This window comes from Miscanthus floridulus, chromosome 9 (genome assembly GCF_019320115.1).
Source record: "Miscanthus floridulus cultivar M001 chromosome 9, ASM1932011v1, whole genome shotgun sequence".
Taxonomy (NCBI): domain Eukaryota; kingdom Viridiplantae; phylum Streptophyta; class Magnoliopsida; order Poales; family Poaceae; genus Miscanthus; species Miscanthus floridulus.
In genome coordinates, this window is record NC_089588.1 from 101896091 (window position 1) to 101916168 (window position 20078).

Here is a 20078-nt window from a genome sequence, read left to right on the forward strand (position 1 = left end):
ACAACGAGGGGGTGACTCCACAGCGCCAAGCTCCATCACGGACTCCTTGTCATCTCCCAGCTTCGCCCCTGATGGCCCCGTCTTCTTTGGCTCTGGCCCCAACTTTCCGGTCGATTGGAGCTAATGTCATCATGGCGGCGACGTTGCTCCAAGGGCTTCAGATCCCGGTGGACAACCCATTGGCACCGGCGCTGAATCAAATCAGTGCCTTTGTCAATGCAGCTGCCATTCAGGTCGATCAGCCCAACGCTTCAACGCGACAATTTGGCAGTCAGGGAGACGCTCCCCGATTGTCAGGTGAGTCGATGCGTACTCAGCAGTCCACCCACCGTACCGCTACATCCGGCCGCTCTTAGTATGCGTCATCAGGCGCGACGCAAAAATCAAAGGCTATGGGATGGAAAGATCTTTGTGACACAATCAACGCCCGACTAGCAGAGAAGGCCGAGGGCAAGCGGACAGCGACAAGCTCGGGACTCTGGCCACTCGGATGATGTCTCTAGGACATCGAGTGGCCAGCCAATTTCCGACCGACTGCAATCGAGAAGTTCAACGGGGTTTCAAATCTTGAAGAATGGATGCAAATCTACAAAGTCGCTATTCGCGCTGCGGGTGGCGACGATAAGGTAATGGCAAATTACCTTCCTGTCATGTTGAAGGGAGCTACATGGACCTGTTTCATCGCCAACTTCCTTAGCACATGTGATCGACCTGGGCAAGATAGGGACCTCTACCAAATCCACCAGCGCAAGAACGAGATGCTTCGTGACTACATCAAGCGGTTCTTGTAGACGCGCAACACCATTCCTGATTGCTCTGACTCCACCGTCACAGCAGCCTTCATCAAGGGAGTCACCAATAAGGGCTTCATCGGGAAGGTGATGCGCAAGAAGCCACGCGATGCTCGACAGCTATTTGAGATAGCTGAAGGGTATGCAGCTGCTAAAGAAGCTGTTCTTTGCCAAGAGAAGGAGGAGGCTGAGTACAACCACTCAGACCGAAAGGGGAAGAAGCCCTAGTCGGAGCCCAAAGGCAGTCGAGACAGGAAAAGGACATCTTCTCACAGTGTCGTGGCGGTCAATCACCCTACACCGCAGGGCAAGTCATGGGAGATGTTTGATGTCGACAAGGTGATGGACAGTAAGTGCACTTTTCATCCGAATGCTACTCATTCCCTTCGTGAGTGTTTTAAATTTCAGCGCATCCTAAAGGGTGCCCAAGAACAATCTTCTAGGTCAAAGCCGGGAGGCAAGCAGCTAGCTCTTGGGGAGGATTTAGATTTCCAGGAGCCAAATGTCGAGCTCAACATGATACTCAGGGGCACTTCTGTGTACGAGTCCAAGCGGCGGCAAAAGCTAACCGCTCGGGAGATTAACATAGCAGCGGTCGTTACCCCCCAGTATCTCAAGTGGTCGGAACATCCGATCACTTTTTCTAGAGAGGACCATGCTGACTGTTTGCCTCAGCCAGGGAGGCATGCACTCATGGTGGCACCCACCGTTGCAAGGTCAAACTTAACCGAGTGCTTGTTGATGGTGGGGCAGACCTCAACATCATCTTCGCTAGAACACTCAACGACATGAAGATCCCACGCAGTCGGATCAAGCCGAGTGTAGCGCCTTTCCATAGCATTGTCCCTGGGAAGCCCGCTGTACCACTCGGGAACATTGAGCTCCCGATGACCTTCGGCACTCGGGACAGGTATCATACCGAGACAGTCAACTTCGAGGTGGTCGATTTTAAGACGTCATATCATGCCATCTTGGGAAGGCCGTTCATAGCAAAATTCCTAGCGGTACCACATTACATATACCAAGTCATGAAGATCCCTGCTCACAACGGCATCATTTCAGTACGAGGTGATGTCCAACATGCTTATACCTATGAGTAGGAACATATCCAACTCATCGAGGCTCTTGAAGTGCCCCTGGAGGCGGCGAATGTTGATCGCGCCGCAAAACATCACAAAGATCTCGGCGAGGTTCCTTCGAAGAACTTGGGTTTGGCCCAGCCCGACTGCCCAACCAAGAGGGTAGTGCTGGACCAGGCCGAGCCCTCCAAGACGATGATTATTAGTGCCGAGCTCGATCATAAGTAGGAATTCGAGCTCGTCACCTTTCTCTGAGACAACCGGGACGTGTTCGCATGGCAACCATCGGACATGCCCAGCGTTCCGAGGGAGGTGATCGAGCACAAATTGAACGTTCGGCCTAGGGTGAAGCCAATCAAACAACAGCTCAGACGCTTTGCCGTAGACCAAAAAGAAGCCATCAAGGAAGAAATTACTCGGCTCCTAGCTACCGGGTTCATCAAGGAGGTTCATCACCGTGACTGGGTTGCAAATCCGGTCCTGGTGAAGAAGAAGAATGGCAAGTGGAGGATGTATGTTGATTACATCGACCGTAACAAAGCTTGTCCGAGTGATCCATTCGCCCTTCCACGCATCGATCAGCTCATGGATTTAACGGTGGGTTACGATCTGTACTCGTTTTTAGATGCATATTCGGGATATCATCAGATAAGTCTGAAAGAGTCCGATTGTATCTATACATCATTTACAACGCCATTTGGCGTTTATTGTTATGTCTCTATGCCTTTTGGTCTGAAAAATGCTGGAGCAACGTATCAATGTTGCATTCAGCGTTGTTTGCATAACCAGATTGGGAGAAATGTTGAGGCATACGTTGATGACATTGTGGTAAAATCAAGAACTCAGAATGATCTCTTGGCTGATCTGCCAGAGACTTTTGACAATCTCCGCAAGTACCGGATGAAGCTCAATCCGGAAAAGTGTGTCTTCGGCGTACCATCAGGGAAGCTGTTGGGCTTTATTATCTCTCAATGCGCTATCGAAGCTAACCCCGAGAAGATCAAGGCCATCCTCGATATGAAGGTCCCGACCTCTCAGAAGGATGTCCAGCGACTGACTGGTTGCTTAGCAGCCCTTAGCCGATTGGTTTCTCGATTTGGGGAACGAGCAACGCCCTTCTTCAGATTGCTCAAGAAGCAAGATAGTTTTACATGGACTGTCGAAGCTCAGGAAGTGTTTGAAGACTTGAAGAAATTTTTGTCAAGCCCACCTGCCCTGGTTGCCCCGATCGATAAGGAGCCATTATTGCTATACATCGCAGCAACACCTCATGTTGTCAGTACTGCATTGGTCATAGAATGGACAGAGCCAAATAAGGCACAGAATATTCAACGTCCGGTCTATTTTATCAGTGAAGTACTCGGCGACTCAAAGGTGCGATATCCTCAGGTACAAAAGTTGATTTATGCTGTTTTAATCACTTCTAGAAAGTTACAGCATTATTTTCAACACCATCACATCACCGTTGTCACTTCCTTCCCCATTGGTGACATCATTCGTAATCGAGATATTACGGGTCGAGTCGCCAAATGGGCCACGGAACTCGGGATGTTCGATGTTGAGTACCGACCAAGGACAACAATCAAGTCTTAGGCTCTGGCCGATTTCATGACCGAGTGGTTGGAGTATCAAACTCCAACACCAGTTGAGGTCTACGAGTACTGGACTATGTTCTTTGATGGCTCTCTTAAGTGGGAGGGCGGCGGAGCTAGTATTGTATTGGTTTCACCGACTGGTGAGAAGCTGAAGTATATATTGCTATTACACTTCGAAGTGTCCAACAATGCTGCAGAATACGAGGCTATTCTCTATGGTCTTTGGATTGCTATTTCTTTATGTATAAAGAGGTTGGTGATTCATGGAGATTCTCAGCTGGTTATCGCGCAGATTATGAAAGATAATGATACAGTTGATCCCAAGATGACAGCATACTGTCAGGAAGTCCGAAAACTTGAGGATAGGTTTGAAGGCTTGGAGGTCATTCATATTCTGCGCAAATTCAACACAGAAGCGGACACTTTGGCCAAAATGGGGTCAGAGCATTCTCTTGTGCCGCGATGGTTTTCATGGAAGCATTATATAAGCCGTCTATCGCTATTGCTGCAGAATAGCCACCGACTCCTCCTAAACTGGCTAACATCGAAACCGACTGGATTTCTAATTTTCTAGATTTCTTAGTCAGAGACATTTCGCCGACCGACCCGGGTAAGGCTGAATGGCTTCAACGCCAGGCCAAAAATTATTCAGTCATCGATGGGAGTCTCTATCGTAAAAGCCCTTCTGGAATTCTGATGAAGTGTGTATCTTTGGAAGTGGGACGATCCCTTTTGCAAGATATCCACTCGGGCATGTGCTGCAGCCACGTCGGTTACAAATCCATGGTGGGAATGGCTTTTCACCATGGTTTTTATTGGCCGACTGCTGTTGCTGACGCCCAACAAATTGTGCGAACTTGTGAAAATTGTCAGTTTTATGCTCGACAGATACACTAGCCAGCATAGGAGTTACAAACCATTCCCATTACCTGGCCATTCTCCATATGGGCGTTGGATATTCTTGGTCCTTTTCCAAGGGCCAGGGGTGGATATAAATTCCTATTCATCGCAATTGACAAGTTTACTAAGTAGATTGAGGCTGAACCAGTCGGGAAGATCACGACAGACGCTGCTATCCGCTTCATACGCGGGATAGTTTGCCGGTTCAGTGTTCCCAACAGAATCATTACCGATCAGGGCACTCAGTTCACTAGTAAGAAGTTCACAGCTTATTGCGACGACATGGGTACTCGGATTTGTCTTGCTTCCGTGGCACACCCACAGAGCAACGGACAGGTCGAGCGTGCAAACGCTTTGGTTCTTCAAGGTATCAAGAAGAAGTCGTTTGATCGATGTCACAATTATAAGTCTGGATGGGTTGTGGAGCTACTTGGTGTCCTTTGGGCACTACTGACTACTCCCAACCGCTCAATTGGGGAATCTCTGTTTTTCCTAGTCTTTGGCGCTGAAGCAGTCTTCCCGTCAAAACTGAAGCTACAATCACCCCGAGTGGTTAACTTCAATGAGGACTCAAATCATTCAGCCATGCAGCTCGACATTGATATCCTTGAAGAAGCTAGAGATCGAGCAACAGTCCGTTCTGCTTTGTATCAACAAGCCCTTCGGCGTTACCATCAGCCAAGTGTATGCAGTCGGGCTTTCAATGTTGGCGACTTGGTACTCCGGCGAGTGCAAACCACTGAGAACCGAAATAAATTAAGTCCTCAGTGGGAATGCCCTTATGTGGTCTCACAAGTACTCCGCCCGGGGGCTTATAGATTGTCAACTGAAGACGGACATGCAGTACAGAAGTCTTGGAACATCGACCAGCTGCATCGTTTCTACACGTAGTTTGGCTGGCTTACAACATTTCCGACTGCTTTAGGCACTCGGGGGCTACTTGTAAAGTTTTGTTTCCAAGAATTTTTGTATAATAGAAGCATCTTTCGAGTCCTTGTACATTTTTCAGTTCAATACAAGCACTCGGGACATGATTTCATTCTCTAAGGCTTACAGTGTTCACGGCTATGTTTCTTTTCTACATTTCGAAGTTAAGAAACAGTCGGGGGCTAACTGTACTTTTACTTTAAGTATTCGGTGTTTCTTACTGCTTTTACTTTCACAATTATGAAATTACAAGCAGTCGGGGGCTAGCTGTGTATTCGGATATCACAGAAATAAACAAGACATGCAAAGCTGGCTACATGGATATTTTTGAAGACAAATATTCATTTATTACAAAATCTATGTTACAGAGTGCCAATTACACGAGTCCGAATGCCCCTTAGGGGTCTACATCAAGCTCACTGGTAAAGTCTCGGACAAGTGGTTCGGCCTCGACATACAATCTGGCTGCTTCCTCGGTGTCTTCAACAACATACCCGTCATTGATGATGGAATAATCTATCTCGGGGTAGTGGGACTTCAGGATTGACACCGCCTGGGCAACCGCTGCTGTGCTGACTGTTTTGCAATGTTTCCGCACTTGTGCGGGGATGCTTTCAATGCGGACAGTCAGTGGCAGTGAAGCGTTCGGGTCACCATCTGGATGTAGGTAGCCCAGGGTGGAAGTCGCCGCTGCTGATAAGGCCGATAGCCTTCTTGCTTCGCCCTTCAGTCGGCTCTGAAAATCTTCGAACTGGCTGAAGACTTTATAACGATATGCTGTAATAAAAGGCAGTCGGCAGAGTAATAAGTCAGTCAGCAGAACAAAGAATCAGTTGGCGCTTATGAATTAGCCAGGGATCAGGGACTTACTGTCAAACTCAGTCTTCATCACAGCAGAAGTCTGGAGAGCTTCGTCCTTGGTCTTTTGGATTTCTTTTTGAGCCTCGTCCTTGATCTTTTGGACCTCTTTCTCTTTCTCTTCAACAGACTTCTAGAGTTCTGTAAACCCAGAGGCAAATCAGCAAATGAGAGAGATGACATAAAGGTTAAAGGTTTTCTTACCGGAGTATTTCGAAGACATTTCTTCTCGCTCCTTTATGCCTTCCACGGCAGCGAGCAGTCGGGTGTTCTCTGCTTCGGCTTTCTTCGCCCGAGTAACCGACTCCTCGAGCTGTTTGCGTAGTGGGGCACTCACCTCAACTGTTTCCCATGTATGGCTCTTGGTATTTTCGATTTCTTGGAGCATTCGGGTCTTCTCCGACTGGTGCTCTCTGGCTCGGGTGTCGTCCTCCTCGAGCTGTTTCCGCAACTCGGCGTTCGCTCTCTCAATAGCTTCAGATCTCCTTGAGGAGGTGATTGATGCTTCTGAGAGAGCTTTAGATCTATCGTCTGCGAGTTGCTTCAACAGCATAAGATTATCAGCAGAGGCGGCGGCTAAGTTGGCCTCGAGCCTGTGGATCTCCGGGACAGTGTCATGGTTAAATTACATGCATGTCCGGTTTTGGTCCTTCGTCTCCTGCAAGAAGAACAAATTTAAGACAATAATGAAGAGGACACTCGGGAGTTTCTCAAGGATTAACTTACTCTAATGCTCTCGGTGTACTCGTGATGGAGTTCCTCCAGCCTGTCCCAGTCCCAAGCCATTTCATATAAGTTGATTGTATGAAGTTCCCCATCGACTCCGTAGAACTCCACCTTGTCCGAATCATCCACCCAATGTTTACCATCGTGGAACAGAGGGCGGATGTAGGATGCTCAGCGGGGAGGACTCGGGCCGTATTCGGGGCTTAGCTGACTGGTACTGGGAACATCTGGAGAAGGGTCTGAAGAGTAACGGAGTGAGATTGAAGAACAAGAAAGATGATGGGAGTGAATGTAGAAACATACCTCTGACATTTTCCGACTGCTTGACTGGTATGTCAGCAGTCGGGGAGTTGTGAGGTGCTTCATCCCGTAGCTCTCCCGATGCTTCAAATGGCTCTGTGATGCATGGGAGGGCCAAGGTTGTTGGAATGCTGACCTCCTCAAGCCTGGTGGGCTCTGCCTCGACAGGCAGTGTGATGGTCGCCTCAGGACTGACCTCCAAACGCCTGGCAGGATCGGCCTCCACAGGTAGAGTGATCGTCGCCCCAGGACTATTGACTGGTAAGATGTTTCTTTTCCTGCAGTGATAATTGTAGGAGTCGGATCATGCACACATAGCAGAAGATAAGTCGCAAGAATGTACCTGGAGGTGACTTTTACTTGAAGACGGGGTCGGACGATGCTCTCCCCTGCCTCAGGATTTGGAGTGATGGAGGGGATTGGTCTGGGAGTCTGAGGCACCCGACCGATCTCATCATCCGACACCAGTGACCCAAATGGTTTTAGGTCGCTCTTGGTGAGAGTGGACCAGAACTGTTCCTGGGTCGCAATCTGGAAGGTGCCAGGTTTGGGCGCGCTCTTCTTCGAAGGTGGCGGGGCGGTTTCCTTCCCTCAAGCGGCCTCCGGGGTCTCGGGAAGGGGGTTTGCCCCATCAACGGTCTTGCCTCCCGAGTGCCTTCCTTCTCCTTCGGCAATAGGAGGCACTCGGGTGGGTGTTGGAGCAGCAGATGGAGGGGTGATTTCCTTCCCTCGAGCGGCCTCCGGGTTCTCGGGGAAGGGGTTTGCCCCACCAGCCGTCGTCCTACCCGAGTGCCTTGCTCCTCCTTCAGCAACAGGAGGCACTCGGGTGGGCGCTGGAGCAGTCGGTGTAGGGTCCGTCCCCAGAGCCGGTCGATTGCCGCCGGGCGTATGTTTAGGGGAGGTTCAGGTTCTCTTAGTCGGATGCCCTGGGGGACTCGGTGCCGTTTGGCGTTTGGAGCCCCTCGGGATGGCCACCGCTGTTTTATGATGTTCCTATTCCACTTTTTTTTTGAACGGAGGCATTTGGCGTATGGAGTGATACGAACCATTACATGTGCATGGTCCTGTTTTGCATTCCTAATGAACTGAAGCACTTTGGCATATGCAATGATGACCTACTTCTCCCTGGCAACAATCCAATTTTGTTTCCCACGCTTCACTGCTATCTGCAAAAATTGTTACGATTCAATATTAAGGTATTCTGATTCTTGCTCTTTCTTTAATTATTTTGATTTCTGCTCTTTCCTTAATCATTCTTCTCTTCTTTGCAGCTAGGTGCATAGCTTATAAGCCTGTTACGAATTTGATTTTTGGTTTCATTGCAGACTGTAATTGAATCCTAAGGACAAGGACTGAGTATGCCATTATTTTTGAACTATGAGGTTAAACTGCTGCCACCAGGTAACTTCTTAGGTAAATATGGAATTTGCTATTAGTAACTATTGGAAGATAGATAATTTGTTCAGATCGGTTTTTAGGATTATCGTCTTATTTTGCTTATATATTGGTTTAGTGGATCCAGCGACGAAGCACGGCACAAAATCAAGGGGGGCCAACTTGACAAAAAACACAAGTGAAATATGTTGACATCAGAAATAAAACCATATATACTATGATAAATTTAACTAATCACATATCAAGTGACTACGGAGACTGTCAAACTACTCTTAACCAAGTTATGGACTAAAACTAGCTAGTTGTATATATTTATAGTTGGGTCACATTTCAGTATTTCACAAAATACAAGTGACCACAAACTATTAAACAAGGCAAGCCAAAATATGTGTCCAACGTCATAGGACTATCAAATCCTAAAAGTCTGCTCTTCTATTCTTCAGATCCTTGAAATCTGAGATTATATCATCATAGGTGTAGTGTTCTACAATTTCACCTTCGACCTGAACAAGCAAACTGTTGGCAAGGTATTGATCCTCTATCTTGTTGCGCAGCCTTGTCTTGATGATCTTCAAGACAGAGAAAATATGTTCTGCAGTAGCTGTTGAAACTGGGAGAGTAACAAGTAAACAGATCAATCTATCAACCAAGTTAAAGATTCTATGCCGTCCTGTCTTAACAAAGCCTCGACATAGGTCCACCAAGGTAGAAATATTTTTCATGTCTTCATTGGTAGAAGCATCAATAATAAAATGGTTTAGTTGACGCTCTAACCCAATCATTTCTTGCTGATTGAAATCCAACGGGTAGTACTTCTCAACCATTCTACATATCTCTTTTGTTTGAAAATCTGCAAATCCATTTCTTGGTACAAGTGTAACACTAATGGACAAAAGATCCATTACCTTCTCATTGAACTTCAAGTTTAATTCAGCCAATTGGGTATCAATGGTTGCACGAAATATCTCCACTCGATAGTAGCGCTCCTTAGTAAAATGTTCAGGTTGACGACGAGCATGGCCACCACGCAAAATGTATGTTTCTTCCATATTTGGAATAAGAATGTCATGATTCATGCAAAACTCGACAACTTGGCAAAAAAAAGTTTCCCATCCATCATCAGATCTCATTTTCTCAAGTACTTTTGTGGTTTGCACAAGGCGAATAACATTTACTATATCTTGCGATTTCTTTTGTAAAGCTTGGCCAAGTTGTTCAGTTATTTCTAACATTTCCCTCATCATACACAGCACAAACACAAACTCAAATGATGTCAAGTACTTAAAAGAAGTATCTCCATCAGCACGGTTTGCACCTGTTGTTAAGTCGGTGGCTAGATTCTGCAGAACTGAACTTACTGCTTTAAACATGTTCATAAGGCTGGAAATAGAGCCTAGGTGAGAACCCCACCTAGTATCTCCTGGACGTCTCAATGAACGGATTTGGTTTTCCCCTTGACCTGTCTCGAGCTCATCAACAGCAAGCAAGCGTGCAAGTTCAACCATTTGGGCATCATGGAGCTCATCATGACGCTTTGATGATGAATCAACCATGTTTACAATAAAGAGAAGATGCTGAAAAAACTAGGTAACAGGAACCACATCCTTCCTCAGTTTCGGCTCCTTCTGTATCTTCTTCTGCTATTCCAATTGCTTCTTCCTGGACTTCTTGTCTTTGTGGCTCTAAATCATCTAACTCATTTGCAACTGCAGCTTCTTGTTCTCCTTGCCTCAGCTGATCCAATTCATCTAACTGAGCTGCTGCTTCTTCCTCATTTCCTTCTTGCCTTTGGTGTTCCAAATCACCTAGCTAAAGTATTGGAGGAGCTTGATCTTCCTCTTCCCCAACATCTGATTCATCTCGTTTTCTTTTGTAAAAAGAATGGAGAGACACAGTTTTCATGCGAACCATTGTTGCTACCTAATAAAAAAATTGCTTCCAGTTATTTTTTATTTCAATCAAGCATCTAGCAAAACCACCTGGAAAAGAAATAGAGCAAAAGATTGGAGTTGGAGATCGAAGAAGAAAAATTAACCTGGCGACGAGCCGACGAGGCGTCGAGCCAGCGACCACCACTACTGCGCTGCAGCCTACACCCTGCAGGACCGCATGATGGAGGGAGGACGAGTCAAGATGCAGAGCGGCTGCCCCTGCTGGTGTGCCGGTGTCTGCTCGGCTGGGGGCTGGCGGTGGCGCGGTGCGGCGCCGTGGTGGACTAGCGGTCTGGCGGAGCGGCGGAGGTCGGAGGCTCGGAAGAGTCCCCGACTCACCGAGTCAGGCACTCTGCTCAGCTATTCTGCTCTCGTTGTTGGGCTGTCTGGCTATTGGGCTTCGTGGGCTGAACAATATTTGGGAATTTTGTTTTGGACAAGGGGGGGCCGGAGCCCAGTTTGGCCCCCATTGCGCTCCGTCCGTGAGTGGATCCTTTTCTGCCATGTCGATGCACCATCTTTGTTTACCTTGACAAATACAGTCCGCTATTTGTAGCAGCATTGCTCATGTATTTTAGCGCATCCATAAATTCTATGTTGATTGTATCCCTTTCCATGCACATTTGACAACTTCATGTGCTCAAATGGACAGTGGTATTTTAACAACTGTTGTTTTTGTAAAAGAATTTGTGCTACACTGTTGGCTGTATTAAGCATGACCTTTTTCCCTGCCTCCTGCACTATGGTTCAGTGGCCCTCAACTTTATTGAAAAAGTACTTGTGCTGGCCTGCTGGACTTTTCTATTATATTTAGCTTTTCTAGTATGATCACGTCTTTTTTCCTTCAGTTAAGCTTCGGTCTACAGATTTCTTAGCTATTGCTCGATTCAGTAGGTAACACAGTAAAAATTTAACACACAGTTATTGGCTACCAAAATATTCGCCTGTTCTGTACATAGGCGTTGTGATCGAGTGTTGCTTCCAGGATAGTGGAAACAGAGTTGTGAGTAGCAGGGTACTAGTGGAGGTTATAACTTGGCACCCTGAAAGAGTACCACCAAGCACCACATTGTCCATTGGATTTTGGGGATTTTTAGATTCCTGCTATCATGCTTGCTCCTCCCATGCCTTTTGGGACCAGGTACATACTATCCATGTGATCAATTTTTATTTCATTCATATGCATAATCCTGGCTTATCTATGCCATGCTTTGGTAAACACAGACAGAAGGACAAACATTTGACCTAGACATAATTCAGGTATGAAAAGCAATACACACCATGTTGGTTGCCTGACTCATCATTATTGTGAGCTGTGAAATGTATTAACCTGCCACATTTCCATGATAAAGATCGAAATGGTGCACCCTTTTTGTTAGCTGCTTCTTACATGATCAAAGAATGTAATTGTTTTGCAACCTATATTTGGTCACCTTGCTTGCCTGAGATCATTGCAGTTTGTTGAGCCAAAGTAGTTCTAGAAACGTGGTCTGACTGCTACTCTATAAATTTGCATCGCACTCTTTTCAGTTTGTCTTATAATCCGTACTTTTCAGCGTATTTTTTTAGCTGGAACAGTGTTTTTCTCTCACAACAAATCAGCCAGAACAGTGTTTTGGCTTATTTTTTTCAGCGAAGCGAACGGTGCCTTAACGTACATGCATCGATCAACTACGACTCATAGGTTGTGTCAAAATCATTCCATGACTCTATATTATGGTGGAATATTAGAGAATGGTGTCATATTTCTTAAATAAAAAACCAGTGATGGGAAGAAGACATGGCCTGCACTGTTCACATTGCTTCGAAACTTTACTGCATTCTAGTCTTTGATTGACTTCATGTTGGCTATTAATATTTTCCCTTGATCATGCTCTATACTCATCGTGCCTTATTTCTTTGCCAATGATGATCCTTGTAGTGCTTGGAAGGTCATACATTTGCATAGTAGTTATGTACTGTCAAAGATTTGGCTAATAGTGATGTTTATGCCTTCCTGTACTTGAGTTAGTTTATTCATGTGAAATTAAGCTGATTTAGAGAAATAACATATTTACAGTACGCTTCTTTATGTTTAGGATGTGCTGGGTGGAAGCTGCGTGAAACCTCGACAACTAAATAATGGATTATTCATTGTGCTAAAAAAATGACAAGAGTCTTCAGATTCCAAACCGAGGTTTCCACACCCGTTAGCTGCATGTACGCCCAATAGACAGCACGAATCTCGAAGCAAATCAACGGTCCAAAATTCAACCGATACTCCATCCGTCCCTAAATAACTGTCACCGTTAGTGTGCGTGCCACAAGTTTGACTCGATTTGTAGAAAATGCGTGCAACATTTGTGTCTCCAAATAAATTTATTAAAAAAAAACCAGATTCAAAGATCTTTCTAATGATGCTAATTATGTAGCATAAATATTAATATTTTTAATATATATTTAATCAAAGTTGTTTCTTGGGAAGCAAAAACGATAGATATTTAGGGACAGAGTGAGTACATATCAAAGAAATCCGTTGACAGAAATATAGCAAAATTCAATATAGTATTAGAACTTTTAATAATAGTATTACAGTATTAAAAGTTTTAATAATAATGTTATAGTATCATAGTTTGAACGTAATATATTTGTTGTTGTAAATTATTTTAATACTTTGATTTATTTTTTGTTGATGTAAATTATTTTATATAATTTATAATTTTATGATAAATATTATATAAATAATGATTGATTAATTAACACATGTTGGATCCATGTCTAACGTACAGTCAGTGTGCCACGCCAGCTTATAGAATGGGTTAGACTACATTGGGGCCGAGATGACACCGCCAGCTAAGTTTAGGGACCTGTGGTGATCACCTTGAAAGTTAAGGGACTGGGATGACATCGCCGGCGAAGTTTAGGGCTGCGGTGATCACATTGAAAGTTCATGGACCTGCATGACACCGTCTGCCAAGTTTAGGGACATACAGATACCACTTTAGAAGTTCGGGGACCTGCATGACACCGCCGACAAAGTTGAGGGACCGGCGGTAAATTTTGCTCCTCGCCGAGAAGAGCGGCGGGGCAGGTGGCAACGCGGGAGCAAGCGAGCAGCGGGAAGCCGAGCGGCGCTCTTAGCGTGTGTTTGATTGTGGGATCACCGAGAATGGGTCGAACCCAACCCAGATTTTTGGGATAGGGTGAACCCGTCTCATGTTTGGTTGACTAGGTTGGGTTCAACCTAGTTTTGTGTTTGGTTTTAAAGGTTCTGTTGAGTGGGTCAAGTCACTGATTGGTGGCCCCATGTGGCAGCCTCTGGACTCCTTTCATCGGCCTCGCATCGCATCCGCTCGCTGAGGCCACGCACCGGCCGCCGCTGCGCCACGCAAGCGCGCTGCTGCGCTCGCCGAGGCCACGCGCTGAAGCGCGCCGCTCCCGCTGGCCGAGGTCGCCTGCGCCGCCGTCCGAGGTCGCCGGCCCTGCTCCCCCACACCCGTGCGGCCGCTGGAGCATCTCCTCCGCGCCGTGCGCCGGCCGGCCGGCCCTACTTCCCCATGCCCGCGCGGCCGCTAGCGCTTCGCTTTCGCGCCGTGCGCCCGGTGCCCGGCCCTGCTCCGTCCACCCTGCCCCCCACGCCCGCGCGGCAACTGGCGCATCTCCTCCACGCCGTGCGCACGCCGACCGGCCCTGCTCGGTCGCCCCGCGCCCCGCCCCTCCTTCACGTCCTCTGCGTCTGCGCGAACGACAACTGGGTTGGTCCGGTTTCTTAGTTTCGGTGGATTGGAGCCGACCCGCATCTACACAGTATATTCCCTTCCAAAGATGAACCCAACCCACCAGCCTTCCAACCAAACACCTCTAAAAATGGGTCCAACCCACTCGGACCCCGAACCAAACACACGCTTATGCGTGGCTTCAGTGGGAGGAGAGACCGAGAACCACCGAGTTCGAGTGTACTCTGTAGAAGACAAAGAACGTGCATTTTTATTGTAGCAGTTAATCAATGGGTCCCACAAAATAGATTTATCCCATACCAAATTTCCAAACAGGGGAATAGGATAGGGATCTCATATCCAGGCTAACCCATCTATTTCCATATCCCTTTGCCCAAATTATATCCAAACGCCACCTCAAGTCCGAACCGGAAAAGGATATGGGAAACTGCTCGTGCCAGTGCCTCATATGGGACTATGAGACCACCTGTGTGCCTGGTGTACGAAGGCACGCAGCTGGAGCCAGGATTATGAGTTTTTTTGACGCACACAGGCACACAGGTCCCATAGTCCCAGGTGACACGCATAGTCCCATAGTCCCATGTGACGCACCGCCGCTGACTATCTGCTTCACTTGTTGGTATCTGGTGGGTCGCCGCTCAGCCGCAACCTCAGCCTCCTAGTCGCCGCACCCCGCCGACAGCTATCTCTTCCTTTCGAATCCAGGGTTCAAGCTCGGGCACCCGATTAGGCCACGTCGCTCGTTAGCCCGGTAATCATAGGATCTGGCGCTCAAGCGATTTTGACCGTCTGATTCATGACGGGTCAGGTCTCGCACCTGGTTAAACATCGACCGATCCATCTCGAACCTTCGCGGGCCGCAGCTTCTTTGCCGCTCCCTCGGCCCTGCCTGCTTCTTCGCCTGCTCCGCCGCCTCCGCTCTCCACTCCACCCTCTGCTTGCTGCGCCACCGGAGCGGGCTGGAATCGCACCCACCGGCGAGCTGGCGCGGGAGGCCGAATTTTTTGTTTTTTGGCCTTTTTTTTAAGTTTTTCACAAATATGCCCCAGGAGGTATGCTTTCAAAATCTGGACCCTTAGCTCGGCGCTCGTTTGTGGCGCCGAGCTTACAAGTCTCGACGCCAAAGGGTTTGGCGCCTAGGTTGGGGCCACGTTAGCGGCGTGGACGCTGACCTGACAGGCAACACGGCGCTGGGGTTATTGGCGCCGTGGTTATTGGCGCCGTTCTCGACGCCAAGATCTATGACGCCAAGGTGGTGTTTTAACTCGGTGCCTAATCTTCCTGCCCGAGCCTTCTTCCTCTTCTTTCTTCTCCCTCTTAGGTTTTTTCTCTCCCCACTTCGCCTACCACAAGAATCGGCATATTGGACCTTGGAAACTTTGATTTGAGCCGTAGATCTTCGAGAGCAAGGTATCCTCGCTCCCTCCTAGTTTTTTTTCACATCGATTCGGTATATATTAGTCGGATTTTTCAACTTAAGAATCGTCATTACTTAGGGTTTTATGCAATTTTAATATTTATATTATACAACCGTAGGATGCCAAGGCGTGGAAAAGCTAGCAAACCAAGGTAACCTCAGCGCACGTTGTTATGTCGTGGGTTCATTGTTGTGGATCAAATAGGAAACCCTAGGTGTAGGGCTTAATGTTAATTGTTTTTGGTTTTTAGAATAAAAAATGGCTAAATTGTAGTTATGGCCGGATGACCGGAAATACCTTCGACCCATTGGCTCTGCCTAGTGGTGTTCCGGTGTCCATGTGCTTTTGCGGCGATCCTTCCAAGGTAGCCAAGTCTGATGAAGAGGACACGTATAGGCAGAGGTATTGAATGTGTTCCAATTTTGCGTTTGAGCCTACACTTCGTCAGCGCCGCATTAACAAGATGGTGAGGAATTGATATTGTGTAATAATTATTTTGTATCATATGACATCTTGCATGATTTTTTTGTTTTGTAACAATTGCATTTGTTGCAGACCTCTCCACCGCTCTGTGATTTGAACAGTGGATTGACACTGAGATGAAGCCTGAAGACAAGGAATGGATATATAAACTGTTACGGTGGGAGACAGAGGACAAAAAGATGATGGAGAAGAGACGCAGAGAGAGGAGGCTACAGAAAAGGAACACAAGGAAGAGGAGGAAATGAGACATGTTACTGTGTACAGGGAGAAGATGGAGAAGAAACTTGAGCGTGCACGCCGAACGAAAACAGCGATGGAGAAGAACGCTGATACTCTAAGGAAAGAAAAGTGGCCTCCTTACGCTTAGCAGTCTCGGTTACTCGCTACTTCCGTGGTTTATTCTTGGTCGGTTAATGTTCGTCCATTTCCTCTTTTAACTCTCCCCTGCGCTGCGCTATGAATGCAAATCAGTAATTTCGGGCGAGATAGGCAGCTAAAATCTGACGCCCGTCGAGATTCGATGGACGCGGCCGCCGATTCCGTGGTTCCTGCGCTTGATTCTGTCCTCAGACGCCTAAAAAACGCGCCCTTTTTATGAGTCTGAATTGTTTGTTTCGTTTGTTCTGCATACAGAGCTTCGTTTCTTGCACGCCGGCCGCCGATGGGCCGGAGCCTGAGCCCGCTGCTGCGGCAGGAGCTGGACAACCTGGACAAGGACGCCGATAGCCGCCGCGCCGCCATGAAGGCGCTCAAGTCCTACGCCAGGCACCTGGACTCCAAGTCCATCCCGCACTTCCTCGCCGAGGTTTCCGACACCACCACGGCCGCGGGCGGCGCCGCAGGCGCCGGCATGCCGACCGGTGAGTTCACCATCTCGCTCTACGAGGTGCTGGCGCGGGTGCACGGGCGCAACATCGTGCCGCAGATCGGCAACATCATAGCCACCATCATCGCGTCCCTCTGCAGGCCGCTCTGCGGCGCACTCATGGGGACGACCCAGCAGGACGGCGGCGCCGCGTCCGGCGCGGCGCTGTGCCTGAAGGCGCTCGTCGAGTCCACCAACTGGAGGTTCGCGTCCGGGGAGATGGTTAACGAGGTCTGCCTCAAGGTGGCCGGGGCGATGCACGACCGGGCGACGCGCTCGAACGCGCACATGGGCCTCGCCATGGCGCTGGTGAAGCACAATGGCCTGATTGCGGAGGCGTACGCGAGGTCCATTGTGCGGTCGGGGCTGCAGATCCTTGATGGGGACACGGCGGAGAGCAGCTCGCAGAAGCGCCTCTCCGCGATCCAGATGATCAACTTCTTCATGAAGTTTGTTGACCCCAGGTGCTTGTCTTCAGAGCTTGGCAGGGTGATTGCTGTGATGGAGAAGTGCCAGAATGACCGCATGCCGTTCGTGCGAGGTGCTGCATTTGAGGCATCACAGAGCGCGAAGAGCATCGCCTCGCAGAATGGATCAAGACATGAGGTTGGCACAAGCCCAATGGTTGGCACCAATTTTCACAAGAGAAGGGAGAAGAGCCCGTGCAGGAGCCTCTGGAGTGCCAAGGGCAGCCCTGCAGGCTCCACCGTCGCTGCTTCTCCAGCCCAGTTCAGGTCCCCGGAATCCCAGGTTGTGGATTCGTCTATCATGAATGGCAGCACACTCACCGAGTCGCCGATCTCAGTCGGGCAGTCCTCTTGCAACTTTGGTCAGAGTCTGCGCACGAACCGGAGGTTGTGGAACAATGATGGCGTCGATGTTTCTCTGAAGGATGGCTTGTTCATTCAGCTTTGCTCAAACAGCAATTCCTATGAAGATGACTTGAGCGAGGTCTGTGACAGTGAGGTGACTGATGCTAACTTTGAGTGCACTAACACATTTGCAGGATTTGTGTCACGAAGCCCAAATGGCTCCATATCAAGAGACAAGACTCCCAGTCCCAGGGTAAATATGTTTACATATCTCAACTGTTTTAATAAATCTTCCAAGATTTGCTTTATGTTCTTTTTGTGCAATGTGTGCTTCATGAGTTGCGTTGTACAGTTCCTCAGTTGAGCCAGTAATTAACTTTACTGTTCTTTTTTCCCCCCTTAGGCTTCAGACAGGCCGATCAGCATTGATAACGTGAAGATATACTCAACACCAAGGAAGCTTCTCCGATTGCTTCAAAGCTCATACGACTCTGACTCTGCTAGCATTGTGGGGCAATCCACTGCAAAGCTCAGTGGCTTATCATCACCAGATCAGGAACATGAGGAACTAGTGATCTCATCTGAACAGATGCAATCTCTGCATTCAGACAGCAAAGCTGATGAGATGAAGGATGAGAATGAAACCATTGATATGCAGAACAGCAATGATAGGACTGAGACTCTATCCAATGCCGATGAATCAGGACTTTCCACTACCGAGGCTGAGAACACATCGAGCAAGGCTTCCCCTGAAATTGAACTTAAAGAGGATGATGTATGTATTACAAGCAGCATAGTGAAGACGAGGAAGTATAGAACAAAATTCACTTTTGTTCTGAGCATGATTGTGATTGTTTTAGCGATCATCACCATGTTTATTAGGATAGAGAGTTATGATGATTCAGTGTACCTTGTCCCCACTTGATGTTTTGTAGGCTTCCTTGTTGTTTGTTCAGGTTGCTACATCTATTGTACCACTATAGAGTGGTTTGTGTTCTTAACTATTTTGCAGTCATCTATCCATGAATGACAGCAAATAATATAATTTCCATTTTCATGTTCACAATGTGCTTACAGTGTTCTGCAGTCTCATTCATGTGGTGAAATACTTAGTGAACATGGTTTGGCCAGATTCAGGTTGCTATACTTTTGTTGTCCACTGAGCTTGGCTTATTGTGCAGAAACTGTCATATTTTTGAATGAAATTAGAGTTAGTCTATAATGACATTGCCCCGTTCGGCTGGCAGAATTTTGGCTGAAACTGGCTGAAAAACACTGTTCTGGCTGAATTGTTGTGAGAGAAAAACACTGTTCCGGCTGAAAAAAGAAGCCGAACAAGCCAAATATGGGGTAAGCCGAACGGGGCAATTCAAGAGTTGCTGTTGAGTCAGTTTAACAGGGCTGTGCTGTCCATAGAGATGGTTTGGTTTGCAAAAACACATGGAATTAATTGAAATGTGAGTGTTTCTCAGGTTTTTTTTGTTTTTAATTAAGTTCTAGAATTGTTATGGTAAATGTTTACCCAGACTATATTCCGAAAAGATACACAGAATACCAAATGGAGGTACAGTTGCAATCACTAAAACATTTCGTCCATTCCTGAGTACCCTATGCAATCACTGAACTGAGTCCACAGTAACACCAAAATTGTCTGTTCGCTTGGTCGTAAATGATCGTAAATTTCAGCCAGAACAGTATTTTTCTCTTACACTAAACCAACCAGCAGTAATAATCCATGATCGTATACGATCGTTTCAGCCCCAGCCGCTGAATAGGAACATAACAGTACTTCACGAGCAACAGCTGAACTGATTCAGGAAGCAGTAATTATAAGAACATAACAGTACTTAACGAGCAACAGCCGAACTGATCCAGGAAGCAGTAATTATAAGAACATAACAGTACTTCACGAGCAACAGCCGAATTTATCCAGGAAGCAGTTAGTGACATTTTAGAATTCAGAGTATCACTTGGTAGGGTCAAGAACGTGTCCTACGAACACGATCACCCCAGACCGCTCCTCCATGATGAAGAAGGTGAATGGATGGTCGGCGGTGAACTCGACGAGGTCAGGCGGTGGCCCGCTACCACCACGCACGTGGAATGCCACTGCTCCAGCCTCAGTTCTCTTCTCGTTCACATTAACCACTGGCCCACTGCCATGTGTGCAACCTTGCTCAGGAACGTTGTCCGCCGTGACTTGCCGTCACCTTCGTCCCCGTTGCACATGCCCCGCAGGTCGGCGGCCTCTGGCGAGAACGGCAGCGTCAGCCCCAGCTGGC

The 20078-nt window shown here is 47.6% G+C and overlaps 3 protein-coding genes and 1 long non-coding RNA gene across 4 annotated transcripts; 2 read left to right on the forward strand and 2 right to left on the reverse strand.

Annotated features, from left to right (window-relative positions):
- The first annotated feature begins 3478 nt into the window (after positions 1-3478).
- On the forward strand, positions 3479-3998 carry LOC136480429 (uncharacterized). The gene is made up of 2 exons (XM_066477971.1): positions 3479-3831; positions 3977-3998. The coding sequence occupies exons 1-2, from the start codon at positions 3479-3481 to the stop codon at positions 3996-3998; spliced, it is 375 nt and encodes a 124-aa protein (XP_066334068.1).
- Positions 3999-5977: 1979 nt separating this feature from the next.
- Positions 5978-6423, reverse strand: LOC136484410 (uncharacterized). Its single transcript, XR_010765933.1, has 3 exons — positions 6355-6423; positions 6163-6291; positions 5978-6069 (listed from the first exon to the last, which is right to left on the reverse strand). It is a non-coding gene; the product is annotated as an uncharacterized lncRNA (long non-coding RNA).
- Positions 6424-8987: 2564 nt separating this feature from the next.
- Positions 8988-10124, reverse strand: LOC136480430 (uncharacterized). The gene has a single exon (XM_066477972.1). The coding sequence runs from the start codon at positions 10122-10124 to the stop codon at positions 8988-8990; it is 1137 nt and encodes a 378-aa protein (XP_066334069.1).
- Positions 10125-16527: 6403 nt separating this feature from the next.
- On the forward strand, positions 16528-18847 carry LOC136482487 (protein SINE1-like). Its single transcript, XM_066479700.1, has 2 exons — positions 16528-18049; positions 18200-18847. Exons 1-2 carry the CDS (start codon positions 16781-16783, stop codon positions 18719-18721), a joined length of 1791 nt encoding a protein of 596 aa, XP_066335797.1. The 5' UTR covers positions 16528-16780; the 3' UTR covers positions 18722-18847.
- The last annotated feature ends 1231 nt before the right edge of the window (positions 18848-20078 follow it).